This window comes from Xiphophorus maculatus, chromosome 17, assembly GCF_002775205.1.
Source record: "Xiphophorus maculatus strain JP 163 A chromosome 17, X_maculatus-5.0-male, whole genome shotgun sequence".
In the NCBI taxonomy this organism is placed as follows: Eukaryota; Metazoa; Chordata; class Actinopteri; order Cyprinodontiformes; family Poeciliidae; genus Xiphophorus; species Xiphophorus maculatus.
The window spans coordinates 7,643,013-7,667,810 of NC_036459.1; the positions used below are offsets into that span (position 1 = coordinate 7,643,013).

At 40.2% G+C, this 24,798-nt stretch overlaps 1 protein-coding gene across 2 annotated transcripts; it reads right to left on the minus strand.

Moving 5' to 3' along the window:
- Nucleotides 1-39: 39 nt before the first annotated feature.
- golgb1 (golgin B1) lies at nucleotides 40-24,746 on the minus strand. 2 transcript variants are annotated; one of them, XM_023350213.1, is made up of 20 exons: nucleotides 22,013-24,744; nucleotides 20,494-20,572; nucleotides 19,349-19,540; nucleotides 19,156-19,269; nucleotides 18,176-18,343; nucleotides 17,971-18,087; nucleotides 17,640-17,753; nucleotides 16,013-16,607; nucleotides 15,863-15,939; nucleotides 14,399-14,444; nucleotides 8,965-13,663; nucleotides 8,350-8,761; nucleotides 7,182-7,415; nucleotides 5,805-6,551; nucleotides 4,511-4,704; nucleotides 3,283-3,442; nucleotides 3,113-3,213; nucleotides 2,974-3,045; nucleotides 1,950-2,040; nucleotides 40-1,874 (listed from the first exon to the last, which is right to left on the minus strand). In XM_023350213.1, exons 2-20 carry the CDS (start codon nucleotides 20,560-20,562, stop codon nucleotides 1,737-1,739), a joined length of 8,340 nt encoding a protein of 2,779 aa, XP_023205981.1. In that variant the 5' UTR covers nucleotides 20,563-20,572; nucleotides 22,013-24,744; the 3' UTR covers nucleotides 40-1,736. The 2 variants fall into 2 exon arrangements, with proteins under 2 accessions (XP_023205981.1, XP_023205983.1); XM_023350215.1 differs by lacking the exons at nucleotides 40-1,874; nucleotides 1,950-2,040; nucleotides 2,974-3,045; nucleotides 3,113-3,213; nucleotides 3,283-3,442 and having other exon boundaries at nucleotides 4,683-4,771; nucleotides 22,013-24,746.
- Nucleotides 24,747-24,798: the final 52 nt, after the last annotated feature.

Genomic DNA, 24,798 nt, shown 5'->3' on the forward strand with positions numbered 1-24,798 from the left:
ATGCTTCTATAAGACAAGAAAAACCCAACAAAACTTCACTTCCACTTAAAAACATCCTTTATTAAAAGTTTTGAACACAAACTTGTGTCATCATCAGTAACAACCTGCCCTCTAGCTATGGAGAATAACGACTGTAGTGTTTCACACACACCGGTACCCACTGTAAAAAGTGTCTGAACCTCAGCTTCATTTGTCGGTTAATGATTTCAAAAAGATAGTGATTAAACTTTCTGAGTCACGATGATCCCAACGAGGACGTAAACAAAATCCTACCGAGAAAATTTACTTTAGATCAATGTTTCAATCGATCCAAACCACCAAAATTTTTAATTACATTATATATTTCCCATATACAGCCCTTTGAACAGGTATTTACAAGAAATAACACCGAAGATTTGTAAAGGATGTGACAGCAGAATTAGCAGCCCAGTGTTACGAGACAGGAATGATATATATGGAGGGCGATTTAACCTATATTTCATAACAAGGAATTACATTAAATCTAAGTTAAAGGAGATGTCGTTAAAAAAATGTCATCCTTCATCCGGTGGAATGCAGCAACATCATAATGGACATAAAGGGAAACGCGTCTCCAAAACGAACAGTAAACAGTACTGTAGAACGGATTAAAAACTGCATAATTAATGTAAAGAGAGACGACACGGGGATATGTAAAACCAGAAATGGCACTGTTCACCATTTTTGTGCATGAAGGAAGTTAGGAGATAAATATCACATAATAAACTCAACTTGAAGTAATTTATTTTCAAACCGTTTCCCCTCTTCCTCGAAACAACCGTTAATCTCACAGCTAGCTTAGCAAGCCCAGCAGAGTTAGCTTACTTAGCATAGTTACTTTAGCTACTTTTCGAGGCAAATTTGACTCGTTCACAGGATTTTAGCTCCAGCATGTGGTGCTCTAAAGAAGTATTCACACTTCTTGAATTATTTCGCATCAGTTGTGAAGCTGAAGAAACTTTGTGCATAGTTTTCCATATGTTTTCACAAATAAAGAGCCGCGCTTAAGGGGAACCATTAGTTGTGCACTACACAAATCAATCCCCCATGTAAGAAACCATGCATAATTTTTCATCCACCTCACAATTATGTTCTGCTTCATGTTGGCTCCTACTGTAAAATCCCAGTAAAATACACAGAATCTTGTGGATTTTCAGAACATTTTCCTGTAACTGGAAAGACTCGGAGCTCAAATCTACAAGGCACATGATGTACAACACTTCCAAAAAACGTGGTGGCGTCTTTTCTTCCTCCATCCACCGTCTTTCTTTCAACTCATCAGATCTGGAAGGGAAACCCAGGAAACCCTCACACTGGGGGGGATCTTCATAAGATGGCCGAACTACCTTTGCCAGTCCCTTTCGATGTGAAAGAGCAGTGGCTCAGATCTACCAAAAAAGCCAATTTCTTTTCTCCATAATTATAGTTGAAGGTTGCATTTGTTTATTTTACTAAGTAATATTAAGATATTGTCCCTTTGAATCCATTTTGAAGCAAAATCTCCCACTTGTAGGTGACTTGAGGTCACCTACGACCAAAGAGTTGAAACAAACACCCCCTGAAGTAAATGTATATACTTTGGCTAAACGATTAAAGTGCACCGTTTGTACAGAGCATCCTTTGGACCCTTCGTTAAATTATTATATATCACACTAAGAATTATAACCAACACATTTCTATTTTCTAGGACCTTCTCTTGTGTTATTTGGAACGGTTTTTCAGAGGTATCCGCCCAGACAGAGGAGCAGCAGTACGTGCACAGTGAGCAGGTAGAGGCCGAGCAGCAGAGGGGTTCGCTGACGGGAGCAGAACGCCACGCGGAGCATCCGCAGCAAGCTGGGGCCTCCTCTGCGGGTCTGCAAGTGTAAAACACAACATTAGGATCATGGATGGTTATTGTTACAGCTGTTCAGGTGACGGATGAGCCTAACCCGGGTGACGGCGCCTTCTGGCGGGTCGATAAACACAGCCGTCTCAGAAAGATCCCCTTCGTTTGCAGAGTACCATGACGCCTGGCTGTGACTGATGGAGACAATAAAAACATCAGGTGATTCATTGCTGGTGCTTTAATCAACTATGGATTTTTTTTTGGCCAAAATATAATATTGTGAACAATTCAGAAGCACGAGGCAGAAAACTGAGTAATGAAACAGAAATGAGGTTTAAGATAAAAATATTTTAGGTAAAAATGAATAAAACAGTGTGTATGTAAGTTATATTAAAGGTAACATGAAGGACAACGCCGCATTTCTGTAAAGTGCTCTATAAATCAATAAATAATTTTCAGGCACTATTTGCTGTTTTTTTTCCCTATAAACTGAATTAATATTAACCAGAGCTGTAGTTTAAAGACTCATTTTATTACATCCATACTTATTATCCTTATGATCTTTATATTCTTAATTTTTCATTCAATTTTTATATTATAAATAATTTTTTTAATTTTAAATTATGCCTAATTTTTTTTACATAATTTTCCAAAATTTAATTAAAAAATAATAGATTTTCTATTTTATCTTGCAAGTTTTGTTAATTTATTTTTCTCAATCATAGCTTCCACAAGGAAATCAAAATATATTTTAAAATTATTATTATTATAGTTAATTTATTTATGCATTTACTACTTATATTGTTACTATTCCTGAATTTTAATATCTATTTTAGAACTTTATTTTTATTATTTAGATTATTATTAGTTATTAATGGATTATAAAAATCATTTAACATTATATATGATATTTTGTTGTTCATTTTGTTTATATTGATGAAAAATGTGTTTACCATATAATAGTATTTTGTATTATTTTGTTACATTAATTAGATAATATGAGTAAAATTACATTTTTAATTATTTTAATCATTTATTTTACTTATTATATCCAGGGTTATTATTATTGCTATAATTTTTTCTAGTTTTTTATTATTTTTTGTAGTTTTGATTTTTAAAGTTTGTACCGTTTGTGGAGATCTTGTGTCGCCATGAGCTGCTCCTCAACCGCCAGCCGCTGCCGAGTCTCTTCTTCTAGTCTGACGTACAGAAAACAAAAATCAGCATCTACTGTGCTATTTCCTGGATGAAGCGTTTGATAAATACCTCTGCTGAAGCTCCAGGAGCTCCGCTTTGGAGGATCGGCCGTCGGTCAGGCTGCATCGCTCCTGCGGCGCTCCAGGTGGGTTGTCTTCTTCCTCTGTGCCCTGCAGGGATTTAGACATAAATAAACTAAAAAAAACACTTTGCTAAATTACATATTTTCATCTGCTTGCCTGTCTCTGTAGCTGTTCCCGTTTGAGTTTGGGCTTCTGGAGACGAGCCTCTTCCAACATGGCGGCCAGCTGCCGCAGCTGTTGGTCTTTCTCTGAGAGGGTGGCGAGCGTCTGCTGCTTCAGCTGCTCCGCCTGAGCCAGTAAGTCCATCCGCTCCAGCCTGAAAGTCCAAAAAAAAAAAAGTTGATTTCACCACTTAAATTTAACAATGCAGAAAGATTTATTGAAAGAAAATAATAAAAATACAAAGAGTAAATTTCCACCCAAAAACTCAGAAATTTCCTTGTTTTGTCTAGAAAGTTTCTGAGATCCCAAAATGTCTTAGAAAACAAAATTAGCGAATTCCAAAAATCTAAAATGTGCAAGAAAACTCCCCATAAATTTTAAGATTAATCTCAGAATTATTATTATTATTGTTTTTTTTTTAGAAAAACGGTTAGAAAAAAATAAAAAAAATTGCTAGGCAAAAACACTAAAAATTTTGAGATTAATCTAAGAATTTCTCTAGAAAAAAAACAAGAAAATTTAAAAAATTTAAAATTTGCAAGAAAAGAAGCCCTCAAATTTTTAGATTAATCTCAGAAATTTTCTAGAAAAAAAAACTTGGAAATTTCTGAGCTCCAAAAGTTAAAACAATTTGAGAAAAAACTCAAATGTTGAGGTTAAGTTCAGGAATTTTCAAGAAGTTTCTATAAAATTAAACTTTTTCGTTTTTTTCTAGAGAGAAATCTGAAAATTTCCGACTTTTGAAACTCAGAAATTTCCGTATTCTTTCTAGAATATTTGACAAGATTAAAAATTTTAGATTTTTTTTCTAGCAAATTTTTAATATTTTGACTTTATTCTTGCAATTTTTTAATTTTAGTTGCAATTTCATTTTCTCACATGGCCTTAGTTGTTAGATGTAAAAAAAAAAAAAAAAGGCTGAATATGTAAAATTTAAAAAATCAGCAGAATTTGCCAATTTTTTTTAATCCAACCAATTGTCATAATAATCGCTCAGTAAAATAATTGTTAGCTACACTAGATGCTAATAACAAAGGAAAGGGGCAATAAAATTCTCCTCGTATAAAGTGAAAGAAACTTTCAGCTTAATGTCAGAAAGTTTCTATAAAAACAAATTAAATTCTAAGATTTGTTTTGTAGAAAATTTCTGAGATGAATCTCAAAATGTCCACGTGTTTTGGGGGAAGTGTACTCCTCTTTCTATTTGGTGGAGAAGTGGAACCTGAGGGATTCTGTTTCCTGCTCGCTTCTCTCCGCCGCGCTCTCCAGCCGCGTCACAGCCTCCAGTATTTCCTCGTTCTTCTTCTTCTCCTCTAAAAGCTCCTGGCTGACTTTAATCAGCTCGCCGGCTCCCAGCCGAGCCAGGTCCGACTTCTGCTTCTTCAGCTCGGCCGTCTGCGTGTTCAGCTGCTCCAGCTGCACATAAAGAGAACAGAGCAGAAACGATTAATTGTGATTAACCAATTACTGAAATAATCCTCAACTAATTCAGTAATCGATTAATCGTTATCTGGAGTATACAAACTCAAAAAAAGGCCATTTGCTGAAAGAACAATAGAGGCAGAGCAGTAATTATGCCAAAACTGTAAAAAATTAATATATATATATATATATATATATATATATATATATATATATATATATATATATATATATATATATATATATATATATATTACACTTAAAATATGTTAAAAAATAAATTTTTATGCAAATTTATTCTCCCCAGAACTTCAAATTTGGTAAAAAAAAAAATAAAAAAAAAAATTTAATATTAAAACACCTTTTATTGTCCAATCAATCAGCATTGATCTTAAGTAGAAAAGGTTGAGCTTTTCAATTGTTGATGTTAGAAGTATTTCCAGACGCATATTTTGCTACAAATAATCATTCACCGAAATTTTTTGTAGATTTCCTCATTTAAAAAAGGAATTGATATTTTTTTTTTTATTAGAAGTTTTAGTTTATTTCTAATATATAAAAAAATATTTGGGGCTACACTAAGAAAACATATAAAATAAAATTGAGAAAGTCAAAATAATGCGATAATAAAGTCGGAATAATATGAGAATCCAGAATATTGCCAGAAAAAAAGTCAAAATAATATAAGAGTAAAGTTAAATTTTAACAATAAAGTTACAATATTATGAGAATAAAGTCAAAATAATGACAATAAAGTCGTAGTATGAGAAAAAAAGTCGTATGTGAATAAAGTCCAAATATTATAAGAAGTTGTAATAACATGAGAATAAACAATGTTTTGGGATAAAGTTCTTGTAACTAGACATTTTTTTATCTTCTTAGTGTGGCATTAGTACTCCACTGTAAAAAAAAGAAAAAGGCTGAAGTGGTTAAATAAAAATTTGGACAGAATAGAATTGGAACATTCTGCAATCGTCAGGATAATCAATAAATTAATCACTAATACAATCATTAGCAGCATCGCTAAAACAGAGCGAAGGAAAGTGTTGATAAAATGCTCCTATCATGAAGCGAAGCAGCATATTTCAGCTCACCAGTCTCTCCCTGTCGTTCTGCAGGGCCTGCAGGGCATTCTTCAGGCCCCACACCTCTCCAGTGCTGCTCTGTGCCGCCCTGTTCCTCTCCTCCGGCTCCCTGACCTTCTGCGCCGCCTCCTCTCTGGCCTGCTGCAGCGCCTCCATGGCGTCGGCGAGCTGCTGGTTCTGTTGCCTCAGCTGCTTGGTGGTGTCCGTCTCCTCCAGCAGCCGCTGCTCTACGATCAGCAGGTCGCGGGCCAGCTCCGCCACCCTCTCCTGGGCGCTCTCTGACTCGGTGCGCATCACGCCGCCCTCCCAGCGCAGCTCGGCCAACTCTCTGCTCTCGGTGGCGAGCCGCTCCTCCAGATCCTCGGCTCGGTCGCGCTCCGCCTGCAGCTGCTCCCTCAGCTTCTCCACCTCCGCTCCAGGCGCGTCCATCACCTGTGAGGCTCGACTAAGAGTCTCCATCTCCACTTTCTGCGTCTCTTCTGAGGTTTTGCTCCTCAGCTGAGCCTCCAGCTCCTCACGCTCCCGCTGTAAGGTTGAGATGTGCTCCCTGTGAGCTGCCAGAAGCTGTTTGTGTTGGGAGTCTTTCATGCTTAACACTTGGGTGAGTTCGTCTCGATATCCATGGAGCTGAGCCGACAGCTTGGCCTGTTCGGCGTGCATGTCGTCTCTCTGGACCAGCAGAAAGCGAAGCTCCTCTTTCAGGCTGTTGTTCTCCGCTGCCGCCTCCTGGATCAGACCGTCCTTCTCCATCATCACCTGTAAGACGACGCACAGGGCAAAACAGGTTCAACCTTTAATTGACTTGTGATTAGGTCTGATGCAATAAAAATCAATAAATCAGTTAATCACATGGTAAATTAAAACAAGCTCAATAATTTCCATTTGAATGATTTAATATTTTTTCTCTCTTTTTCTGGATGATAAAATCTTCTTTTAGTGTTGTAGTTTGGCAGCCATCCAGCAGAGGGCGCCGCTGGCCATCCTTACAGGCAGCCAGTTGATACAGAAACAAAAGCATCGTCTCTATAAGCAAGATTGATTTTACTTGGCGAATTAGGGCCTCTGTAGTAAATTTCCACCAAAACAAACATAGAAATTTTGAGATTAATTTTAGAAACTTCTGCGTTTTGACTAGAAATTCAGAAATGTCAAAGTTATATTTCCTAGAAAAATCTTTTTTTTTGTCAAATATGTCTACTAATATCTGGATGATTCATCCTTGCTCCACGTCTTTGAGGTTAGAAAGTCTCCTTACCATCTTCAATAACTCAGATTAAGTATATTTAAATTTAACTGAAACTTTATGTCCTTTAACAGATTCATCTGGAAAGCTTTCGTCTCTAACTGCTGTGAAGATCAAGCTTTTCACTCCTGCACTCAGGTTACCTGCAGGTGTTTCTCCTCCAGCTGTTTGTACATGCTGAGCACTCGGTCTCTGTCGTCCTGCAGGGATCCCATCGCCTTGGTGAAAGAGTCCAGTCTGCCTTTCCAGTTGCTGCTCTCCTCCTGTGCTTCCCGTAGTTTTCCTTCCAGATCCCTCACTTCTCCTCTTCTCTGCTCCAGCTCCCTTTCGGCATCTTGTGCCCGGCTCTCAGCCTCTCTCCGCGCCTCCTCTGCTGCCTTTTGGAGGAAACAAAGGGCAGAAACAAAATATTTGAAAAGAGTTTTAATAAATTTTTTGCTCCTTAGGTTCCTATAGTTCAGAGTGATGTCAGCACCCAGGGCGGCCATCTTTAGACTTTGAATTCAGGCCAACTCTAAGAACAAGTATTAGAGCGAGGCTATGTTTTTAAAAAAAAATTTTTTAAGTCAGCGTATAAAGTAATACAAGAATAAATCCTTGATATTACTAGAACATAGAAGAATAAAGTAATTTTTTGAAAACTCCAATTTGAATAAAGAAAATAAAAAATTAAATGCAGAATGCTGAGAATCTTGTGAAGTTATGCTTTGGTATTGGCATCAAATTAATTTCAGTAGCACGACTTTGTAACGACCAAATGATCACATTAGATCTCAAAATCTAGAAGCTTTCCTCTTTAAAAGGACGTTTTTCTCTTAATTTTAAGTAATTTTCTGGTAAAATTGTGTATTTATTCTGCTAATATTATCACTATATTCATGTAATTAAACAGAAATTATTGTAGCCTCTATGGTTGAAACGATTCATCTTATTAATCAATTAATTGTTAGAGTGTAAAGACCATTTGCTAAAAAAATCAACAAAAATACATACAATTGTCAACAGATTTATCCATAATTAAAATAATTGTTAGATGCACCCCAAGACAACTTGTCTTAATATTTTGTCGTACAACTCACAGAAAGGATAACTGAAATAAAAGCCATTTAAAAAAAAAAAATCTGTCAATTGTAATTTCTTTTTTGGAAAAGAAACCGAAAAACAGATTAAAACTGTAAATCTGGAGTAGGATGAAATTAATCCCTAGAGAGGAATTTATGAGAGAATGCATCTGTAGGTCCCAGTCCGTACCAGTTGATGGCAGTAATGCTACCTGTAGTTGTTTGCTAGAAGAAGAAAGTATTTGTTTACCTGTGCGACAGCTACCTCCTTCTCCCCCAGCAGCTCCACCTCCCTCCTCTCCTTCTCGTGTAGCTCCGTCTGTAAACTCTCCGTCAGAACCTTGGAGGAACGCAGGTCCGTCTCAAGCTGCTCCACGTTCAGACACAGACGCCTCTCCTCGGCTTCCCTCACCCTCAGCTCGGTTCTGGCCCGCTCCACTTCACCCGTCTGTCTGCCGACTGCCTCCTCCAGAGCCCGGACCCTCTGACCAAGACTCTCCAGCGTGTTTTTGAGGACGCCGACTTCGTTCTGAGCAGATACTAACTCGGATGAAGTTTCCTCCAGCTTCGATCTTTCCTGATCAAGAACCACTTGTTGCTCCATGACTTTCTTTTGCTCTTCTTCCAATTTCAGCTGCCAGTCTTTCTCTGCTCTCTGTAACCTAAAACGACAAATATTTTTAGTTCATGGCTGAAATTTAATGCTGTACTGTCAGAAACAAAAATTAAGACAATACATAGTTCTCCTGTGACGTCACTTTTCTGGGAACTTTGTACCCGACAGCCATCTTGGTTGCATCAACAGATATTGATGCAAGCAGAAATGTAATATTTAAATGTAGCAAAACATATTTAAGAGATATACCTGTTTACAGACTGCTCCAACTCCTCCTTCAGCGCAGTCTCTTTCTGAAGCTGATCTGCGAGCTCCTTGGCGCGTGTTTCAGCCTCACGGACTTCAGCCTCCTTCCCCTGCAGAGCGCTGTTGAAACGTGTCTCCCACTGCCGGGCTTCATCCAGAACTCTGTCCCTGTCGTCTTGCAGGGAGGACATGCTGCGAGAGAAGGCGGCTAACCTGGCTAGAGTCTCATCCAGACGGGCTTGGGTCTCCTGGGCTCGCCTCTCTGCTGTCTCTGCCACCTCTCTGGCTTCCATAGCAGCTTCCTCCTCCTTCTCCCGCTCACTGTAGGCCTCCTCCAGTCTGAGCTCTGTCTCCTTCAGCTCAGCTCCCAGTCTGAATCTCACAGAGTCCAGAGTCTGCTCCGCCTCAGCCTTCAGCGCAGCCTCTTTCTGCTGGTAGCTTTGCTCAATGGCCATTCTTGCAGAGACTGCCTCACTTGCTTCTTTCCGCGCTTCCGCTAGTTCGGTTTTACAACTCTCCATCTCTGTTTCAGACCTCTTGAGATCTTCTAACGTTTTGGCGGACTCCATCTTTGACTGCTCCAGCCTGCCTCGGAGCTCCTCCTGGCTTAGCTGCAGGGCTTTGACTTCACGTCCAAGTTCACTGATCTTCTCCTGATATTGGATGGAGTCCCTCTGAAGCTGCCGCACTTCCAGTTGCTTTTCCCTCAGTAGCTCCTCCAGCTGCTTTGCTCGGCTTTGGCTGCCTTCTTTGACCCTCTGGGCAGACCTCAGCTGCTGCTCCAGTTCCCTCTGCTTTCCAGACTCTGCCTCGGCTTCGGCTCTCTCTCGCCGGGCCTGCCTCACATCCTCCTCCAGCCTGGCGGATCGGTCTCTCTCACTCTGGACCTCAGCTTCCAGCCTCTCTACCTCTCGCTGTGTCTCAGCGAGTTGCTCACGGTTGTCTGCTGCTTCTTGCTGGTAGGTGGCTATGCTCCCGTTGAGCTGGGCCAATTGGTTCATCAGACGCTCCTCCAGGTTGTCTTTTTCGGTTTCAAGACTCTCAAGGAGTTCTTTGAGCTGAGCTTCTCTCTTTGAAGCGTCTTCAATCAGGTGTTTTTCTCTCTCGTTGCTCTGTTGAAGGTTCTTCTCCAGACGGTTCTCGTTATTTTTGCTCTCCTGCAGCTCTTGCTCAAGAGATGCTAGTTCAGCTTCTCGTTTTTGCCAGAGTTCCTTCTCTGTATTCAGAATCTCAATCTCCCTCAGTTTATCTTCCAGTAAAGCTTGAGCCTTCTCCTTTTCTTCTGCAACCGCAAGATCATCTTGTGGCTCTGCTGCAGTCAAGATGGCTTCTGATTGCGTTGCAGTGATGACTTCTTCTACAACAGGCGCAGAGCTGAGTTGATTTGCCTCCATGTCAGCGAGTTTTCCATTCACCTCTTCAACTTGCTGCCTTAGAGCATCTCTTTCCGTTGCTGCAGCTTCCAGTTCAGCTTGCAGAGCTCTCATCTCCTCCTGAAGGCGCTCTGCTTCAGCTTTGATGAAGGAATCATCTTGTTTTGAAGTTTCCTGCCTCTCTCGGAGTCTCTCGTTCTCCTCCTCCAACTCCATTATCTTTTGCTGTTTTGTCTTTGCAAACTTCCTCATTTTGTCCTTCACTGTGTCCACCTCCTTCTGCGCCTCTTCTGCTCGTCTCTCGCTCTCCTGCCTTGCAGTCTCGTGAGCTCTCGCTTTAGCCGCCAGCTCCTGTCTTTCTTGGCGGGCGGCTTCCAGGACCTTCCTCACACGCTCCGCCTCGTCACTCACATTCTCATAAGACTTGAGCAGAGTCTCGTACTCCTCCTTCATCCCTTGGACCTTCTCCTCCCACTCCTTACACACCCTTGCCGCCTCTTCCTTTGCCAAGTCCACCTCCTTCTTACAAGCGTCCTTCTCATTGATTACTCCCTCCATTATGAGCTTCAGACTCTCACACGACGACCCCAGACTTTGGTTCTCCACTAAGGTCCGATCAACCTCCTCGATAAGTTTTGCTCTTTCGCCTCTTAGACTCTCAAGCTCTTCTTCTGTTGAATCGATCTTCTGCTGCAGCTCGGCAACCATCTTCTCGGCCGAAGTGAGCTTCTCCTTTAGGCTCTTGTTCTCTTTGAGGGCCTCTTTGCGAGACACCAGAGCAGCTTGAAGCTTTCGCTGAAGCTGCTGGAGTTTTGCCTCACTGTCTTCTTCTTGCTTTTGTGGAAGGTCAGTCTGCAGCTTGTGCATTTTCTCTTGCCCTGCCTTCAGTTCCTCCTGTAAAGAGCTTATCAGTTGATCTTTCTCAGACACAGAGTCTTGCATTGAGTGTATGAGGGAGTTCTGCTCACTCAGCTGCTGGCTGAGCTCAGATATCTCGCAGTTCTTGTTGTCTAGGAACTGCTTGAAGTCTTCCACTTCAGCTTGAAGAGTTTTCATGGAGGCTTCTGCAGTAGTTTTTGATGCAGTTTCTATCTCTGCCTTTAGGGTTTCTGTATAAGCTTCAGCTTGAAGATACTTTTCTCGAAGTTCATTCATCTCCTCATAGAGAGCATCAATTTGCTTTTCCTTCTCTCTCAGTCCTTCCAGGTCTTTACACAGTTCAAGTATCTCAGACTCCTTAAGCAACAGGCTACTGTGAGTTTCCTGTAGTTGCTTCTCCAGCTCAGTGTTCACTTGCCGATAATTTTGGATCTCGTCTTGAAGAACTTTAAGAGATTCCTCCAGTTGTGTAGATGCAACAGGAGACGGCTCCAGAGGATGCTGATCGAGATTGTTTGCCTGTGGTTTCAATGAATCTGTTTCAGATGCAGCAAAGTCCACCCAATCCTCTTGAGCCCAGCTGTTTACGGCAGACAACTGCGCCGGTTCTGGTTGTGGATTTCCATCAGAGGTCGCTTTTTCCTCCAGCTCTCTAAGCTTGTCGAGAAGACCTTCCATTTCGCTGCTCTGCATGTCAAATCGCTCGGTTAGCTCGTTGAAATCATCTTTCAGTTGCTTCATCTGTTCGCGATGGTGCCTGTCTTTCTCTTTGGCTTTGCGTATGGTTTCCTTGCGGGATTCTTGGGCTTCCTGAAACTTCTTCTGGAGCGTTTCACACTCCGCTTCAAGAGAAGTGACTTGAGACTGCAAGATGCCCGTTTCAGAGGTGGCTTCAGGCTGTTCTTCACTCAGCTTTCTGTTCAGAGCAATTGTCTCTGCAAGGACTTGATCCTGATGGTCAAGTCTCTGCTTAAGAGCCTCCACCTCTTCCTCTTTGTATCTTAAAGAGTCTTCTAGCTTTATGATCTTGTCCTCCAAGTCCTGAATCTCAGGTCTTTGAGGGAGTTTTTCAGAAGTTTCTTCTGTCTCGTCTTTCTCCTTCCATCGTTCTGCTTCCTTCTCAAACTCGCTGACTTTCTTCATGAGTTCCTTGCGCTGAACCAGAGCAGCCTGCAACTTCTTCTTTGTGTTTGCCAGTTGCATTTCCAAAGCTTCCTTCTCGTTCCTCAAGGTAACCACTTCTTCGTCATCATTAGATGCTTGCTGTTGATCATCTCTGACCTTCTCCAGCTCTTCCATCTGCTCCTTGAGTTTACTCACTTCCCCTTTCATCTCAAACTTCTCTTCTTCTGCTTGAAGAAGCCTGGCGGACATGCTGTCGTTAAGCTCCGTCACCTCCTTTGCTTTCTGGGTGAGAAGAAGCTGCAGCTCTTGAATCTCAGAGTCCTTCTCTGATAGAGATTCGTTGTGGCGATCTGAAGTCTGAGAGTGCTCCAACAGGCTATTTTCCATTTCATGAAGCTTCTTTTGCAGCTCGGAGGAGAGAAGCTCTCCGTCCTCCAGCTGAGCGCTCAGCGTCCTCGCTTCACCTTCCTGCTCAGACAGAGCTTGCTGCGTTGTTTCCAAATCTGCCTGCAAAGCCTCAATCTTCTCCTCCTTGGTTTTATTTTCAATCTTTAAAATCTCCAATTCTTCCAGAAGTTGCATTTCAACACTCTGTTTCTCCACCATTTTGCTGTTTTCTAGCTCCTGGGACAACCTGAGTGTTTCAGCCTCAACTTCCTCTTTAGCGACAGTGAGAGACTGTGCTTCCTCTTCTAGGATCTTGATTTTCTCCTGTGATGCTGCAGCTGCGTCTTTAAGCCCCTGCAGCTCTGCCAGAAGCTCACCGTACCTCTTCTGCAGCTCCTCGGCTAAAGTCTGAGCAAAGAGACTGACGTTTTCGTCGGTGGAGGAGGAACTCTGTTGGGTCAGGTGGACTTGGACCACGGATGACGGCTGGGAGGATTCCTGCTCCATGCTTGTTGCCACCCAGGACTGACCAACATCCTGCGGGACGGAGGGCCACTCCTGAGCGCCGTCTTGATTCATGGCTTCCAGGAGCGTCCAGCTGCTGTGGGCCACCTCCGAATCAGTACTGGTGACCATCTCATCTGAGGAGGTTCCCTTTGATTCTTCAGGAGACTCGGACTGGAGTCCGATGAGCTCCGGGCTGCTTTCACTATCAGCAGGGATGGAGAGGACGGAGGTGTCTTCTGCAACTAAGGTGGTTTCTTCATCTTGTGCGTCTTCCACGGCATCAGCAGGAGCCGCGGTAGCATCTTGATCCGGACTTTGGTTTATTTCAGCATCTCCTGAGGTTTGCTTTGTAGCAATTATGATGGATTCTCGTAAGGCAACTAGCTCATTGTCTTTTTCTACAAGCTGCTGCTCCAGCGCCAAAATATGTTCTGCAGAAGTTAAAAATAAAAAAATACATATTTTTGACTAACTCCACATTATGATAGTGTGATCGAGGCATTTAAATGTAATGTTCAAACTTAATGTGACTGAAATTACAGAATAAATTATGATAATCATCTTAAATAGCCTCAAATTATTGCAAAGAAGTATAACAAAATCCCATTTTTGTTAGGCTTACACTGTATTGATGTTAAGCAGAAGTGGCTTAGCTTCTCACATGTTTATTTTTTATGTAAAAAAGGAACCGATTTGCTCAATTGTATTTTTTATGCATTTCTAATACCAATTATTAAGCTTAAGTGGTTAAATTTAAAATATGCAGAATAATCAATGACTAAAATAATTAGTTACGACATTCATACCCTAGATCAGGGGTGCTCAAAGTCGGTCCTCAAGGGCCGGCATCTACACGTTTCAGTTCTCTCCCTGGTGGTATCAACAACCTTTTCAGCATGCCAATGTTTTTCTTAGGCCTCTAAGGAGCCATCATTTGATCCAGGTGCGTTAAACCAGGGAGAGAACTAAAACATGCAGGATGCTGGCCCTCCAGGACCCACTTTGGGCACCCCTGCCCTAGATTGTAAACATAAAATAAATGTCAGGACTTTTTGTCCTTGACTTGACCAAATAAGGAAAATAGAATTCAATCTGCTAAATGAATAATTTTGTTGCTATTCGCATTTAATTTATGAAGTGTACCATATAGACAAAAATTAATTTACCTTTATCAGGTTGGGATGAATCCAGAGATGTTTCAGTGTCAGACATCTAAGAAAAAAAAGAAAAGAGGATATGATGTTTTACTAAATCTAGATAAAATAGTTTAATATTTAAAAATAAAAGTCCTCCAAATAAAAACAAAACGCAGTTATGTAGATTATGTTTTGAAATATTCTCCCAGTTTAAATCTGAATTAGCAGCGTGGCTCATGAGTCTGTAGTCCAAGGTGAAGGTCGGCTCAGTGGAGAGGGGATTAAATATTCTTCCTCCCTCTGAGATGAAGCATACAGACAGCAGACAGACACCGTCCCGCCTGGCCTGCATTAGACAGGTGCAGATCACCTATCCAGACTAAAGCTGTGACCCGGAACAGGGAGGACAGAACGCGTCCATCTCTTCTGACCTCCAAGGAAAAGGTGACTTTGCAAACTGCACTTAGTTTAGTAAGGGCGTCCAAAGCCAGTCGAGATAGATCATCTTGCAACTTTTAGACGGCAGCTGAATGAGACACAAATTCAACTTTTTCGTGGCAGTCCGAACGGTCCAATTCCGATCTTTTCACCCACCAAAAAAATCTGATTTTGCCACTTCCAAGTGTGCAACTAAATCAGATATGATTATTATAAGGTGTCAGCAGCTTTAATGGTCATGTTGCATTTCATCCGACTTTTACGTGGTGGACATGAGACATGCATCATAATTTTGCACCAGAAGAAGCCAGACAAGGTAAAAGCCAAAAAATATAATTTTCCATTTTCAGGTGGTGTGATTTGATTTTGTGCCAAACAATCCAAAACCTTTGAAAAAGTGTTTCCCTCCTCGCCTGTGGAGGGCGCTGCACCAAGAACCACTGAAGTAAACATGAAGAAGACACTGAATGCAACTTTCTTCTTGACGAAATGTAAACAAAAATGGAGTGGCATCAGATTTTAGCAGCTGTAGGATTTTTCTTTTTGTCTCAGGTCAAAGACCAGAAGCCATTTCTCTTTCTAGAGCTGAACCCTCACGCTTGTTTTGGTTGTATTTACCCAGAATGCCTTGTGCTGTAGTCCGCTTCCTGCTTTTAGAACGTTTTCCAGTCCGCTTGGCGTTTCAACCGCATCAGAATTTACTTTAACCAAACCGAGACAGAGGTTTGTAGGTGGACCAGAGTTTGCGTTTTTGGTCCGATTACACATTCACACCTCAGACTAAACAGAACCTCAGAACCTAACCCTGCTTACCTTTAATTAGGCCTACTGGATTTTATTTAGTAGTATCAGACTAAAGGCGGCCAAATTTTATTGTACGCAACACAGTAAATTTTCTTTTTGTAGAAAAAAAGATGGGTAATTATGGTTTAATGGAAGAAAAATGTGAATAACTTCAATATTAAGACTTTTGTAGTCTGAAAAATGTTTTCAAATAAAACAATGAACACAAAAGGCAATAAAACAAACTGAAGTAGAAAATCAAGATGGACTGACTTCTACGATCTGCTGCTCCAGCTGTCGTATCTTGACATCGGCCTCCTCTTGTTCTGCTGTTTTTATGTGAAGTTGTTCTGGAAATCAGACGTGGAAACTGATCAAAACCAGAACCACGAGCTTAACCCACGACAGCAGCAAAACCCTTACCCTGCAGGGCCTCCATGTTCTGGGTGAGCTGGGCGTACTGTTCGCTCAGTTCTCCGCATTCGTCCTTCAGCCTGATCAGCTGCGTTTCCACGGACCGCACCGAGTCCAGGAGCAGAGTGGGGTCAGCGGGGTCGCCCTCCGGCATCGTTTCAGGAGCGAGGGAGCGAAGGTGGCTCCAGATCTCAGCCAGTAGCTCCTCCTTCTTCTTCACACCTTCTTGCTCTTCCCTGAGGTTCACCAGCTCTTTCTGCAGGTCATCAACCTCTGACCTCTCTTGTTCCATGGTTTCCTCCCTGGCTGATTCTGCTTCTCTGATTTCGCTCTGAAGCCGTGTGATTTCCGCCCTGTCCCTCTCTGAGGCGTCTTGGTGCGCTTGGGCAGCCGCTAGCTGTGCCTCTTCCATCAGAATTAGCTCCGCCTCCAACCTGGAGGCCTCCATCTTCTCTTTCTCCAGCTGCTGCTGGCTGATGAGCACCGCCTCCCTCAGGGCGGAGAGCTCCGCGTCGCCCTGGCGGACCTGCTCGGCCCATTCCTGCCTCAGTCGTACGGCCTCAGTTAGCTCCTGCTCCATCTTCCGAAACTGAGCCGTCAAAATCTGGAAGAAAAACAAATAAATAAAAATCATGTTTGTTTGTGTTTTTTGCAAAAAAGAACCTCTAGACCAGGGGTGTCAAAATCATTTTCATTTGGGAATATTTTAAAAAAGGGCCGGTTGAAAGTACTGATAAAACCCATTAAACTGTTAAAACATGAATAAATAGCTGTGATTGGATTTTGTGGGGCTTTTTGTAATCACAATCACAGATTTCATGGAGCCAATTTATAAATATTTATAAAGAATTTTTATATTTGCGTTAATGTATGATGTTAAATGTGATTTTATTACTCGACGTGTCGACCATGGACTATAACTGCAGCAGTCAATTAAACCAACTGGCCAACTCAGAGAAAACTGCAATGAAATCAGAATAATTGTGGGGATCTGCTCATTTTGTGGATTTGTTAAAAACTAGAGGGACTTATTGCTGTAATTTGGAGTCTAAAGGGCCACATAAAAAGCTACGTTGGGCCAGAATTGGCCCCCGGTCCTTAAGTTTGACACATGCTCTAAACAAAATGTGAACCTAAACCAGGGGTGTCCAAAGTACGGCCTGGGGGCCATTTGTGGCCATTAAATAAATTTTTTGTGGCCCTCAACTCAAAATCAATAGATTTGCTTATTGAGCTTGTTATTTTTAATCAGGGTAAAATTATTATTGTTAATGTAATTCTCATACAAAGCATTCGTCTTTCGGCCTGGACGAACATTCAGAAACTTTTACTGCTGCACCAAATTTGTTTTATTTAATTTATTAAACTCAAATGGATAAGCATGTTTTCTGAACGTAAGTGACCCAAATTCTGTTCTGACAACTTAGAATAAAATTGTTAACCGAACCTAAAAACATTTGACAAATTGGTGGCTTTTATTTAATACGGCAGATGTCCAAAATGAAAAATAAAATAAGAATTACAGAAAAAATTGGGTAATTTACTTTCTTTAGTTTTTTTCTGTCTCATGAATACTTTTGAATAAAATAGTTCGGACACAGTAGCTATCAGGGCTTCAGTTATTCGGGATCTCTACCTGTTTCTGTTGGTCAGCGCTGCTCACTTCCTGCTGCAGCATTTCCAGCTCTTGGGAGCGAGAGAACAAAGCCTCTTCGAGTTCAGCGCAGCGCTGCTGAGCCACCTGGAGCGCCTGGGAGATCAGAAATACAAGCTTTAAGATTTAGATGCATCACAACTTCGATTTAAAATGAAGCTAAAACAAGGACTTAACCAGAATATGGGGAATATAGTACATGTTTAACCAACCATTTCTCTCATTTCTGAGGAAACTGCACGAAAAACTTCATCCTAGCTCTGGACAACCTTAGGAGTGCAGGATTTGTGTAGAGATTAGCTGGGTTTGCTACCTGTTGCAGCTCAGTGCCTTCCTGTGTGCCGACCTTCAGCAGCTCCTCTTCATGTCTCTGAATCTGCTCCTGAAAACGGACATCCTTCTCAGCGATAACAACCTGCAGCACCCGCAGCTGCAAAACAAACAAACCAATCCAAGTTAAATTAATTAAACACTAGCTACACCTCATCAGTAGAGTTAGTTTGAGTAACTAAGGTCACCTGCTCGGCGTGGGCAGCCTCCTTCTCCTGAAGCAGCAGCTCGGTGGCGAGGAGTCGCTCCTTCAGCTGCCGGCTGCTGGCCTCCTCCTCGCTCAACTTGGCCCGCAGATCCTGAAGCTCCTCCTCGGCCGCCGCGGCGCCGGCAGAGCAGAAAGAACCGTCTGGAGTCTGCAGAAGACGAAACGCGTTGATGGAGAAGATTAATGTACAAGAGAGAAATTAATTTAGGGGTTTGTGTTGAAGCTGGGCAATAAGTCACATTTTTGTGGGTTGTAGATTATTTTTGCACCAGTGTTTAGGGCAGCCATCTTGTTTGACGAGGATGTTTTACAGTTTTCTAATTATTTCAGTTTGAATTGGTTCAGGCTAAGATTGATTTTTTAATTACGAGCATAAAGTCACAATAATTCAAGGAGGCAGTCATACGACAATAGAGTCAAATTAATATATTAAAGTCAAAGTTTTCGGAGAATGAAGTAATAATTTTATGAGAACTCCTTTAAAAGTAACAAAAAATTAAAATAAGAAATGCTGAGTATCTTGTGAAGTTATACTTTGGTATCAGTTTTATGGACGGTACTTAATATTTAACATAAATACTTCATAAGTACTTAATTTTTAAACACATTAACCTCAGATTTTTATCAGTAGCAAAACTTCGAAACAAAGAACTAGAAGAGCTGAACTCTATCGAAGCAGGTTTTTTTTTTTAAATAAAAACGACTTTCTCATAATTTTAAGGTTTATTTTCATCTTTATTCTGCTAATGTTATGACTATACGCTCATAATTAAACTAAAATTCTTGTAGCCTGACTCTCATACTCAGTCATCCAACTCACAAAAGAAATGATCGTGATGAAAGCCACTTTTTAAAAATATTGTCTAATATTTGTAATTTGTTTTAGAAAAAAAGAGGGCAAAAACAGATTAAAATAGGAAATGTCCCAGCTGTAGCTTGTAGGTAAACTCTTGGACTCACCGCTGATTCTGCTTGTCCTTTCAGCTCCGTTATCTGCTTGTTGAGCGACGCCATCTTGGCTTTCGCCTGCAGTTTGAGTTTGGTGAAACGAGCTTCCGCCTCTTCTTTCTCGTTCTGCAGAAACCAGGAGAAACATTTACTCCAACTTTAAACAAGCTAGCAGAAAAACAAGGAACCCTGTGAGGTTATCTACCTTGAGCTGAGCATCTTTCTTGGTCAGCTCGGTCTCCTGCTGCAGCAGCTGAGCGTCTTTGTCTCGAATTAGCTCCTTCAGCTGGACCACCAGCTGCTCCAGGTGGGCCAGCCTCTCCATGGCGTCCTCGGGAACCTCGGCGTCCACTGCAGTCTGGCCCTCTGCAGCGGGGAGCTGAGGCTCCAGTACGCCCTTTAAACACAGATAATTACATCAAGAGTAAGACAAAAAGCATAACTTAAAAGTGCAAACTTTATTAATTCCTTTTCGCAAACAATTATGTGATTTCTGAAGGAAACTGTTTTTTTTGGGGGGGTATCAGTGTAAAAGGGGCAACTTATAGATTCAAACTGGGATTTAGAAAATTTTATACCATGAAAGAAGCACAGCAGCATGACTTACAAGTGGACATTTCATTTATTATGAAAATTTCTAACAAAAACACTGCTGGAAATGTTATTTTTACTATTTTATCCACTGTTTATCCAACAAGAGAAACAATCAATATCAATACATTTGAAAAATACAATTAATTGTAGTTATTTTGTGAAGATCAGTGAATTCTCACTTTTTAAAGTAGATTGTTTCCTGAAGAAAAGCAGTATTTCCGTTTGTGGTGTTTATAATTAAAATAAAGTGTTATAATTGTATATTTATGAATCAATATGCTATGTTACTAATGTCATATTAAGTGTGTGTAGCTGTCTTAGTAATAAATGTTATTTTATGATGTAGCTAATGGGAATCCAAATAAATAAACAAGTTATAGTTAAAGATGTAATAAATAGTTCTTCATTAATTTTATCATTAGTACAATAATACAACAAAATATGGTGATAAAATTCTAAATCCATGTTGCAAATAAAAAGTAATAAATTTTGTAATCAGCAGATAAAAGAATACAATTAAAAGGGCAAATTGCAGGAAGACAAACATGTAAGAAGCAGTTCTGCGTGTTTTAAAAAAATATTTCTTATAAAATCCCATTAAAACATATTTAACTTTGCCATAATGTAATAAAATATGAACTGAATGACCTGAATGTGCAGAGCTGATCACATTAAATTACACATTTAGAAGCTCAAATAACAGCTGATTATGATATTCCTCATTTTTATTTTTTAAATTGTGTGAATTGAAGTCACCTGTTTGTTTCCATCTGCGCCCTCCTCTCCAGAAAGCTCCTGGAGGACGTTGGCCAGACGGCTTAACATAAAGTCGGGACTGTGAAGAGACAAAAGCAATAGAAAACATTTAAAGGCTTCCTTGTCTTTTTTACTGCAGACATATTTTATTAAACATAAATCAACTCTGCAGTGTTCCTGAATGCAGCTGTTGAACAGGAAGCCCATCTGCACCAGATATCCTGAGAAACTGGTCCTATGAAGCTGAATAAACATAGTTCAAGGCATATTTATTTATTTTGCAAGAACAAGTAGATGGAAGAAGTAAACCAGTTTCACTTAGCCATGAAGGTTCAAAGAACAAAACACTGTTAGAGGCTGCAGATGCCTTACATTCAAGCCAAGTGTAACAGGATTTATCTCTACTTTTATTGTTTAATGGAGTGATTTTATAATTTTTTTTTTGTCTTACTGTTATTATTAGTGCATGTTTTGCTGTTACACAAAACTTTGGTGCAGCTCATGTTTTGAAAGAGCTTCATAAATAAATTTAAACATTTCATAATGTAAAAAAGTGTATCCTACACATTCCCTGGATTGTTTTTATATATTTTATTCCTTTTTATTTTGTCACATTGGTGGAACAACAAAAATATTTCTATGATTTTCTATGTTACTCAGAAAAATAACGAACATTTAATAAAAAATTAGTTATATACTTTACAGCAATTCATATTCATGGAAAATGTAGGGGGAAAAAAACTTAATTTGTATGAGGTTTACTCTTCAACTTTTATCATTCTGTTGTGGAAATTCTCTGCAGAAATCGCTAAAGCTAGCCTTTTTTTTATTAGATTTATATTAAGAAAATCAACAAAAAGAGCTTATTTGTCCTTTCTGTAGGTTTATGAGACAAATTCTTCAAAAATAACACGTCATTTATCTTGTTAATCAAGATGAATTTTAATGCCTTTATAGTTTATGGCTCTTTAAAGGTGACGTGTAAAGAAATTAATTTGCAGTTGATAGAGGCGGACATAAATAAAAGATATGGAGAGTCCGCCCACCATGGGATAAATAAACAAGTCGGGAGCAGCTGAATTTCACTTTAAATTCAAACGGCTACACATTAGCAGAGATTCCCTTATCCCTGTTTTCCGGACTAGAGCGAAAGGAGCCGAACGCTTCCGAAGCTCCTGGACGTTCCACTACGGCTGCGTCGATCTTTTAGTGGAGAAAAGATTCTTGCTAGCTAAACGCGCAAACTGACGGCGAACTTCCAGAGCTTAAATGGCAGCCATTTTTAAATAATGCTATAAAATGGAGACGGAGGAACAATTCGGTGGAAGCTGAGCGTTTAAACTGACTGTTTCCCACGGAGCAGTGAGTTAGCTGGGGCTACTTGGCGAGCTAACGCTGCTAAAGGTAAATAAGGGCAGCCTCTCCTGAGCTTCACTGACTTTCTGTTTTTTTCCGCCTGACAGCTGCGCACCTCAGTCGGTGGCGTGCATTTTTGAAATAAAAATCAGCTTTAACTCACCTGTGCGGATGCTCCTCAGGTAAATCCGTTTGGTTTTAATTTTTCTTTATTTCCTCGGATGGATTTTAGAGCCACATCACCAAACACTCCCGGAAACAGAACTTTCTCTGCTCTGATTGGACAGCTGGGATCTGTAAGAGACGGTTGAGAAATTTAAAGGCGTACACACCTTTTTTTCTCCTCGGGGAGTGTCTGACTAAGTTCACCAACTCAACCACGACTAATAATGACAATTTAACTGAACTTACACAGTTTGTAATGATGGCAAGACATGACCAAAGAGTCAAACTGATTGTGAATCACGGGAAGCAGTTGGGGAGGAGTCTGCTCCTCTTGGCCCGCTACACTACGCTGTTTGGGGAGTACTGTGGGCGTTTTGTTCAGGGGATGGTGGCGGCCGTGAAGTGGACCAGCCTGTTTGCAAGGACCACAGCATCGGTTTTTGACTTCATCTACCAGCATCTGCACTGGGGGAAGAGGACAACCGTCAGCACCAAGGAGATCTGCTTGGACCGGTGAAACTGTAATAGTTGAATATTTGTGCATACGATTACATATTTGATGTTTTCAGTCATTCAACTACCTGCTGATATGACTACTTCAGGTGTATCACAGGGCAACGCCAACTCTAAAAAAAAAACCAAAAACAAAACACACACACAAATATACATACACACAAGAGAATTTAATAACCTTGTAAAAAATTTTTTGTAAACACTTTATACTGTACTGTAATTAACTTTTTAAAATAAGTTTTGTTTTTATTTTGACATCTAATTTCATGTGACAGCTACTATTAATTTAGTTTAATAATATTTTATCCATAAGGGAAATCTAATGTCTTAACTGGTATCTTCAAAGTTGTTGTGGATGGTGATGCTGTTTGGCAGAAAGGATTTCCAGCAGCAGTCAATCATCCAATGAATCTGAAGAGGCCTCTGACTGAAGACTGTTTGACATGCTAACATTTCAACATCTGGGCCGCAGAGATAATATTCCACAGCAACATGTCCTGGATGACGGCATCAGTTGTTGTCAAACCCGACTAATCCACCTCATTTCAGAAGGATGTTGGAGTAGGGTTTACAATAGACTGTATGATAAATAGGAGAGACGGTTTGAACTTCCTCCTTCTCTCTTTCTGTTTTTTGGTCCATGAAATCTTTTCAACTCTTTGTTGTAATTCAGGCTTTATCTGAGCTTTTGAGATGCCAACCAGCTGCTACCTGTTTTATAAAAGACGATAAATTGTTGCCACGGTTACGCATAACGTCCAAAAGTAAAAAGAAAAAAATCATTCCAGCTGCACAGTATTTACAAGAAGAAGGAAAAATTGTTCAACACGTCAGCAAATTAAAAAAGAACAAATGCAAAGGGAATAAATCGTAACAGAGATGCTCCAACATCCTTTTAGAAAAGCAAACTGGTGAAAACAAGCATTTCATTGTTTTTAGAAACTACTTCCACTTGACAGGTGCACTATTTTCTCCTAGCGACACTGAGACCAGGTGGTTTCCTGTGGTTCCTGAACTCTCAGTGTGCTGTATTGAAATAAGCGTCTTCACTAATCGCCTGTAATCTCATTTACCTTTGGAACGAAACACAATTAAAGCTGCAAATGACCTGGAAAACTCTTCCGATCTATGCTTTCTCAGTTTCGCTCGCAGGTTTTTGTGGGTTTTTAGAGTAAAAACTATTGGAAAACATCAGAAGTAATATAGTAGAATAATTTAATTTAGGTCTGGACTTTGACTGGGCCATTCAAACACATGAGATTGCCAGCCAAGCCATTAAATTGTAACTGTGCCTGCCACCACCTTGTTTAAAAAAGCAGTCCATAATCATGAAGCTGATTTCCAAAAACAAAATATCTGAATAGTGTGACAGGTATATGTATTCACCACCCTTTACTAGGATAGCTATAAATAAATTTCAGAGTAAACAATTGCTTTGTATTTAGTAAAAACTAATGCTGAGCAACAAAATAATAGCTTAATTTTATAGCGAAACATAAAACAATTATGAAGATATGTGTTAAAATGTAATTATTTTATGTTTGTGCTGAAACATCTTTGCACTTTAATACAATATTGCAAATGTGTTTTAAGCCTCAAAATATTACTAGAAAGGAAATTAGAAAAAAATTAATAAGTGGGCCTAAAACAGAACCGTGGGGTACACCAAAATAAACTGGATAAGGGTAAAGTCTGGGCTTATTTCTGGATTCAGTTTCTTTTGAACGCTTTCTTAAAAAGTGGATTGATTTGAAGCTATTTGTACCATCAAGCTCTTTTAAAAATTTGTGTAAACATAGCAGTTCTGTAAACACCTGAGTCTGCTTTTTCATACCAGATATAAAAAAAGCAGAAGGGTTGTGCATACATTTCCAAGGCACTGCATACATTATATAAGGAGAGACCAGCTGCTTCTATAGCGTAGAGGATTGCCAGGAAGGAAAGACGTCAATGATGACCTCAGACAAGCAGTTGGAAGATCAAGTGGAAAGCATTTCGCTGCCAATTTTCCCAGAGGAGGAAGTCCCAGGAAATTCCCTAGAAGGTCAGAGCAAGAGACGACCCAGAAACTCCAGCTCAGACAATACTGACCTCTGTAAGAGTATTACTTATAACAAGGGATGAAATGATTAATCGGATTAATAAATGATTGAAATAATTAGTTTATTAATTAATTGGTGTATACATACTTGTTATTTTGCTGAAAGAACAATATATTCAGAGCAATAATTAAGTAAAAAATGTTTTAAAAACATACTTTGTATTTAAGAT